The 8,514-nt window shown below is 35.1% G+C and overlaps 1 protein-coding gene across 1 annotated transcript; it reads left to right on the plus strand.

The window, feature by feature from the left end:
- Window positions 1-366: 366 nt before the first annotated feature.
- LOC140820422 (FK506-binding protein 2-like) lies at window positions 367-4,886 on the plus strand (the record flags this gene model as incomplete). Its single annotated transcript, XM_073180710.1, has 4 exons — window positions 367-441; window positions 2,414-2,504; window positions 3,349-3,453; window positions 4,529-4,886. Coding segments are annotated over 4 exons (360 nt in total), but the record flags the coding sequence as incomplete, so codon positions are not given.
- Between the last annotated feature and the right edge of the window lie 3,628 nt (window positions 4,887-8,514).

An 8,514-nucleotide genomic window follows, 5' to 3' on the forward strand; every position in this document is an offset into this window, starting at 1 on the left:
TTCTCACTGTCTGGATTTGAAATGCTGATTGGCATGGATGCTGAATCATTTTTCAATCAAATGCTTTACCATTTAGATTAGATAGTTCTATTTTACAGAGAGCATTGCAGTTTTACCTTCCCATCTCATGAAGTTATTGGAAACCTCATCTTCAATTAATTATGTTCCAGATTGTTTCTATGCTACATCGGCACGGGGAGTGTTTCTCTCTACCACAGTACCATTAGATCATATGAGTCCCTCGTAATTTTATGGAAGTTTGACATATATATTGATGATCCAAGAGCTTACATTTGACCACATTAGCATATAATAATCTCATTTTCTATCATATATTTGTTTCCATTGTGGCTGTTATTAATCTAGCTTCTACTGCAGTATAAGCCAAAGATTTGTGAAGTTCAAGCACACAAAGGAGACAGCGTTAAAGTGCACTACAGAGTAAGTGGAATTACAGCCTCTCTGCTCCCATCCCCCATTCCACCTTTCCCTACCCTCAGGATAGCTAGAAAGTATTCCCATCTTCTACACAAATTGAAGTCAAAGAGTTCTACCATTTTTAAATCTATTTAGATATCTTATATTCTGACTTTGAGGACACTAACTTGCCATTGTAAATACTGGGAAAATTCTCTACAAAATGTTACAGCCTCAATTCCAGCCTCATATGGAAGTCTAGGAAGCAGTAATCACATATTAGGTAGCGAGGACGTTGGGCATAAGCCATAATTTTGATCTAGGAAATATGCGTTTGAGGCAAGGTGGGAGGTTTTCCTTCGCAAGAGCACAGACTCTTTAAGTAATTTGGTGAAGTTTGCTTTGGGTCATAACTTTTATATAAAAATCTCGTTTCACTAAATAAGTAAATATCACAGTCAAAATTTAATGTCTGTTTCATAATACCTTTACTTAGTTAATATAGTTATTAATAAAACCACTAATCTAAAATTAAATTTATTACGCTTATTATTGTTTGAGGATAATACATATATGTTCACATCGATAAATAAAAAACTATGTTATGCAAGTTTGATTGTGTCTGTGTTTTTAAATGAATGTACGTTAATATTTATGTACACAAACATATATTCGTGTCTGAATGTTTCTCCAGTTTATATTGGGATAAGTTTTTGGCTTAGATTTAAAATTTTAAATTACCAGCGGAAAATTCACTAAAAAATAAAATGCGGGGAAGAAGATAAATTGTTTCTATATTAGTTTAATTAATTAAGTTAAATATTAATGTGATTATATAAAAACAATTTATTGAAAATATTGAATTCTAATTAAATATATTAAATAATTAGAAATAATTTTATGATTTTTATTGTAATAATTTCTTGAAAAAAATTCATTCAAGTAAAGATTATTTAATGATTTGCCCCATTAATTTCAAATTATTACTTAAAGCCCTATTAGGGAGTAATATTTAATTTGACCAATTGTATCTTTTGGTGGAATGAGTTTTTATCCATAATTTGTTTGGATATAAAAGCTTTAAGGTAATTTTTTATAAGTGCTAATTCTTTTATTTGATCATTTGATGCAATTCTATAAAAACGTCCGGAGAAGAACTCCAGTTGTAGTCCCACCCCTTGGATAGAGTGGAAGGGCCTTTTTTTGGAGTGGACCCCACCCTAATATATGTGAGATGCACATCATCCAACGTGGTCTGACTCTGCTACACTTCGTGTAGTTCTCCCCATCGTTTTTACCATTTGATAATGTGGGTGACGTATATCTTACATATGAGGCCCACACCACAACTAAGGAATCCAAGAACTTTCATTTAGCCACACTACATGGGTGAATTTTACGCCATGTAGGATAGAAAAATCTGATCCAATGCATGTACTTCATAGGGAGAGTTACACAACATGTACTTCATAGGGAGAGTTTCCTGTCTTAACATAGCCTCTGCACTTTTTTCGGGTAATATTTTCTTTAATTCTTTTTTTGCCATTCATCGTTACAGTTTTTTTATAAATTCATCAGTCCAGCTTTTTAATGATTAGTCATGGAAAGATCTTCACAGAACCTTGCATTTTGAAGTTATTTTAGATTTCTTGTTACCTTTCCTTAGAGAAAGCTTAGCTTGCATTGGCTTTTGTGCCACGGGTGACAACATACATAACTTAGAGGGCCTTCACCTTAAGATGTATTTAGCTATCCCACAAAACATATGATTTTTTACTACACTTCTAAAATCCTTTCGGTGTAAAGGGGAGAAAGTTAATCTTTTTAATGCTAAGCCAGTTAAAGAGTTTGATATAAAAGATACAGATTATGCAATGTGCCCTTTCATTTAGCATTTTGATGCCAATTAATTTGCTCATCTTTTTTCTCGTTAGTATCGCAGTTCAGGCAGTCAACTTGTCTGATCTGCTTATGTAAATTCTGATGATGTTTTCAGGGAAAGCTTACAGATGGAACTGTTTTCGATTCCAGTTTTGAAAGAGGGGATCCAATTCAATTTGAACTTGGTAGCGGCCAAGTTATCAAAGGTTAGAGACTATTATTTCACTACAACATTCTAAATTAATTTAACTTTTCCCCTGGTTTAACAATCAATCTTTGAAAAGCGGTGTCAACCGGTCTTTCTTTACCCATTGAAGTGAAGGTTTAAACTTTCTAGAAAGTTCTGTTTTGGTTCTGTCCATATGCCTAAAAGGTGCAAGATGATGGTATTATAACTTATTTGGCTCTCGTACTTTTGTATTTTATTGGGCTACAAAGTTTATATGCTACGGCGTTGCATACTTTCTACATGTGACCAAAAAGGGCAGCTGCTGCTCGAGATAATATGGTGAATGTCATATAAATATGAGGTGTTTGGTTTCAGTAGACTGAAACTGATGAGCAGGAATGCCTACTTTTTTTTCACATGCACCAGTTGCCCTTCCTGCACCTGGGTTGAAATCTTTGCGCCTAATTTGTTTGTAGCACCTAGCTAAAAAATTACCAGAAAGTTGAGAAAAAAATTGCTGTTATTTTATAAATTGTTGGAATGTATCATGACATCTGAAGACTCCTATGCAAGACAAGAAATTGTGACGTGGGAATAACGTGAAAGGCTACATTTAAAAGGATGGCTGATACCGTTTATGGAAAAAAGAGGATAAATTTTGTAGCATATTTGTCGTCCTTTGTACGTTGGAAGGAGGGGATTTCAGAAACTGGTCTATCACTGATATTAACATGAGAACACGATGAGAAGAGTGAAGTTCTTGTTAGTAAGTCACATTTGTCAAGTGATAAGAAAATTGAACTCTTAAAAGTAGTTGGGATGAAGAGAACCTTTGCAGGATGGAAGCATCTTTTTTAACGAAATCAAGCTATCATTTGCAGGATGGGATCAAGGAATTCTGGCAATGTGCTTGGGTGAGAAGAGAAAGCTGAAAATTCCTTCTAAACTTGGTTATGGGGAGCAAGGGTCCCCTCCTACCATCCCAGGTAATAAGCCAAATTGCTTTGTTGCTCTAACTTTACTCTTATGGGAGGTTACATTTGGCAATTTGTGGCATGGTCAAATAACTCTCGTTTCTAAAGTTTACTCGCTCTATATTCTCTTCGCATGGCATACGAGGCCTACATAATTTGGTTAGACTTTAGATAAAAAAATTTATTATATCCCATTTATGTGGATGCCAATTTTAAGATAGTCATACACATCCAATATGACAAGGAGTTTTTCCTAAGAAACCACTGGCCACCATTTGGCTAGTTGTTTTGAGTGCAAAGTTGTTTGGTGGTGTTGATAGTTTAGACGAGATAACATCTACTATTTTGATATTGGAGATTTGGAGTCTCTGGAAATGTTGTTGAGAGATATTTTTGCATGGGAGCATCTGATCTTTGTTGGTTAACTTGAAAGTTTAATAGGTTCTCTAATTTTGCCAATATAAATTCATGTTGAAGTGCTTAGACATGGTTAGATTGTCATTTGACCGGTACAACAAGTTAGAAGTTTCTATTATATTCTATTTCCACCCCTGGTGTCTCTAAATTTGTTGAAACATGTCACTCTATGGTATAACATCTAGTTAAAGATTAGTATTATGAATTTAAATGGGCATGCACTATCCATATTTAAACTATATGGTCTAGAAAGCAGTATCGCACTAGTGCTTGTAATTTCACATCAAACTGAATGGCATATTTGCTCTAAAATTGGCCTTGCCTTGCCTTCCCTTCCCTTGTTTGATCATGTCACCCCAAGCCCACACATGCACATCCTGAATCCGGATAATATAGGATTGGATTGTGGCAATACAAGAGCAATTTCACTCTTATGGGAATAAAAGGTTTTATGATTTACGCAGATCCATGAAAATGCCTCATCGCTGGGGCTCTCTTGTGAAAAAAATGAAATAAGTATTATTTTCTACGTAATGGATTGTCCATTGTGATTTGATAAGTGACATTGTTGTAAGCATGGAGTTGCTTTCCTCGCTTTGCTTTTTATGAAATTCGACTCCCGAGGAATTGACAGCTAAGAATTCATAACTAACTTGTCCATTACTATCAGGTGGTGCCACACTTATCTTTGACACTGAGCTGGTAGCAGTCAATGGGAAAACATTGAATGGCGAAAAATCAGATGACAGTGAACTGTAATTTCTGGAAGCCATTGAGCTCGTACGTGTTCGTAAAACTGTTCCTGTACTGAGTTGTAAGCACATTGCAGCTTGGCCCATAATGAGTAGACAAGTAGATAGAGGCTTTTCCTGCATCATGGTGCAAATTTTTAATTCTCTGCTAAACAGATTTCCAAAGATTCATGTCTCATCATAAGGTGGAAGATTTGCAAACTTAAATGCATATTTTACTTGCGTAATACACTTCTATTTGGGGTGTCGATCGAAATTTAAAGTTTTGGTTCGGATGGTCTGGTTTTTCGAATTTGTTTTTGATGAAATCTGGTGATTGATCGGCATGTTTTTGATGATATTTGACCCCATTCATAGTTGGGGGGAAAGAATGATGAATATTTTATCTGACATTTTTTGACAGAACGAAGTATTGATTTTGACACAATTCGATCTCAAATATTGTGATGGGTTGAGGGAAAATACTTATATTTTCATGTTCAAATATCTTGCTAATTATTATTTGTCGAAAATAAAAATTTTGATTATGTAATTTTTCATATTAAAAAAACACCATTTGTCAGCATTGAAAATTATGTTAAAGACGTATGGATAAGTGAAAATGAATATCATGATATTTTATTATCTATAGATAAGTGTTTCAAAATTTTGTGATAATTAATTCAGCATTGGATGCATTTATCACACGTCTATGTACACATGGATCATTTCCGTTCCTAAATGATCGAATTTAGGGTGCAAACTGGTTGACTGAAAATACAATCATAATAAAAACAATACTAAATATACAAATTTATTACATTCATTTTTCTTAAAATTAGAATTAAAATTTTAAAATTCACTTTGATGGCCCAATATTGTATTACTGTGGGGACCCGGACGCTGATCTTCTTCTTAATTATCTTTGGGATTTAATTATCAATTCTGATAAATAGTGTCCAAAAATTTTTCTTTTTAAAATGTAAATGCGGAAGGTAATGAAATCTAAATAATATACATCTCAGTATAAAATACATTTCAGTATAAAAGTACAATACTGTACAATCTACGTCTAAGGTTTGGTTACTAAGTTCTAGTAATAAAACCAAATCTATCCAAGTCCGGAATCACCACGCTAAACTCGTTTTCTCTCGGCGTCTTCTCGACCCTGATCCTGTCCCACCTGTTGTCATGCACACATACAAAACAAGACAACAGCCGGATAACTCCGGTGAGAATAAATCCCAGTATAAAACATGGTAAGCATGTATAGAAACAATTTAAATCATTAAACATGCTATCATAAACGTATTCAACAATAATAGATTTCATAATCTATGAAATCAAATCAAAATAAGCATGCAACTCAATTCAGATAAACATGCAATTTAAATCAAATCATATAAACATGCTATCATAACTGAAAGCAATAAACCTGGGTTTCATAGTCTATGAAACCACATCTCTAAACACATGCAGTTCTAGTCAAATCATGTCTAGACTCGACTCAACTATAACTCTAGGGATCCCGGTGTGAATAAGACGTCAATGGCTGTCACCTACCCTCCCACTCGGGGTGACTGTACGTCTTATTTCTAAACTTCGGTCTGAGCTGTATCGAATAATCTACAATAGGGCAATGTCTGCTCCTATGTAACGATACACCGAACATCTAGAAGTCTGACTGTTTCTGTCAAACTTTCCTATCTCAGATGCAATGAATGACAATCTGTAAACAAAGCATAATCATATCATAAAATAAACAACAATAATTCTAGTATGTGATTTTATTGGGAAACTCAAATAGGATCTTATTTGAGTTAGGTCTTCCCGAATATCACATGAATTATACCTTTGTCGTCCCTGTCTGACGAAGACGATGACCTGTATTCAACTATGTTCATCTCAAATCTGAAATGACAATATCGAATACAACGTATCAGTACATAACTCAATACAAAATCTGTTCTGATCAATACTCAACTCAGTACATAATCTGATCAATATCTGAACAATATAATCATGAAACTCAATCAATATCATATCTGATCAATCTAAATCGATACTGAATCTGATCAATCTAAATCAACTGATGTTTCAACGGCATAACGATACTGTCTCGATAACCCCGTCAGTCTAAACATCACAGATATAATATCAGACTTCGTAATCAATAACAATACCAGTCATAATCTCAATAACAATACAATTCTGATATGAAATCTTAGTCAATATCTTTCAAAAATCATAACAATTCCATAATCAGTCTGTTCTTTAATCTGTCTTCACTTCTACAATGTCTACGGTAGTAGAAACACCATATCTGAATCATATTCAATTCTGACAATATCATAAATTCAAATCTTGTCTAAACGTAACAAAACTTACGTCCAATTGTAGCCTGCGTTGATAGGAACACAGTACCGAAGTCGGATTCAAAATCTGTCGGACGGATTTCTCACAAAAGGCGTAAGGATTTTCTGCTATCTTCCTCGGCCCTTTCTTCAATTCTGAGAAATGAGTTGCTTAAGGAATTCTGAAGATTTGCATGTGTATATATATATGTATATACATCCGTAACATGCACTGAAGCAAGTGGCTCATTCCGCCTATTCCACGTCTCGCGCTCGAGCGGTAAGAAAGTACCGCTCGGGCGCGACACTTTCTGTTCTGTGCGTGGCTCCTTATTCCATTGGCGCTCGAGCTGTACTTTTCTACCGCTCGGGCGCCACCTCTTCTGTTTGATTATCATCTCGGAGAACACTGGCGCTCGGGCGGTAACTTTCTACCGCTCGGGCGCCAGACTTTCTGTCAAACTCTCCCATTTATGGTGTACTGGCGCTCGGGCGGTCTCTTTCTACCGCTCGGGCGCCACGAGTTCTGTACAAATCTTGTTTTTCTTGCACCGACGCCCGGCCTCGTCATTTGAGTTCTTATAACTCCAATCATGTCAATAATCAACGTCTGATTACCGTAATTAAATCTCGGGCATTACATTTCTCCCCCTCTTAGATCTGAGTTCGTCCTCGAACTCGCAACAATTAACTCAGATATATCAGAAGAAATGTACACAGAGTTCAAAGCAGAACTCATCTCAATGAATGTGTTCTGAAATCTCAATCTCAATACTGGCTATACAACATCTGTATATGCCAACTCACAGCTCGTAACAAATCATCACTATCAGCTGTTATCAAATTTGTTTATCCCGGTCAAGGATATACTCAATCTTTGTATTCAAATACCAATCGTCACCATCCGACGTTGGTATAATAAGTCTGTCTGGTCTGAGCTATCTTTATTCTTTTCTGAATTATCTATCTTTTCTTTGTCATATCTCTGACCGTATCAGCTCCTATCTCAAGTATCTCTGAGATATCATTTTGATTCAAAGAATCTATAGTACTAACTGTACAATGTCTTATCTGTACTTATCTCATTACCCCTCTGGTAATCTGATAAATACTATCATATCATAACTCACACAGTGACAATTTGTCATTTCCACTAGTGCTAGCATCCAGCACTGCAGCTTTCTGGATATCTTCCAATATCTGGATAACACACTCTGGCTATCTTCTAGTCAATCTGACCATTTCTTTGACATCGATCTTTGTCATCTGGTCATGTTTGTACATTATTTGGTACAACTGATTGATATAGATTGAACAATCTGTCAATCTTAATCATATCATATCACAATCTGGAAAGTATTGCAATAATCTTATTACGAAATTCATCGAAATATACTCCCCGTGTCAAATCAGAAATCTACAAATTCTGTCTAACTCTTTCGATTTCTATCTTTCTGTCTTCATTTGTTGGTAATTCAGACATTTCAGTACAATATCTGCCAACAATTCAGCATAAATTCTGCCATAACTGATTTAATCTGTCTATATCACAACTATCTGTTCGAAGATTA

The sequence above is a fragment of the Primulina eburnea genome, unplaced genomic scaffold (assembly GCF_022965805.1).
Source record: "Primulina eburnea isolate SZY01 unplaced genomic scaffold, ASM2296580v1 ctg1038_ERROPOS4800000, whole genome shotgun sequence".
Classification (NCBI taxonomy): domain Eukaryota; kingdom Viridiplantae; phylum Streptophyta; class Magnoliopsida; order Lamiales; family Gesneriaceae; genus Primulina; species Primulina eburnea.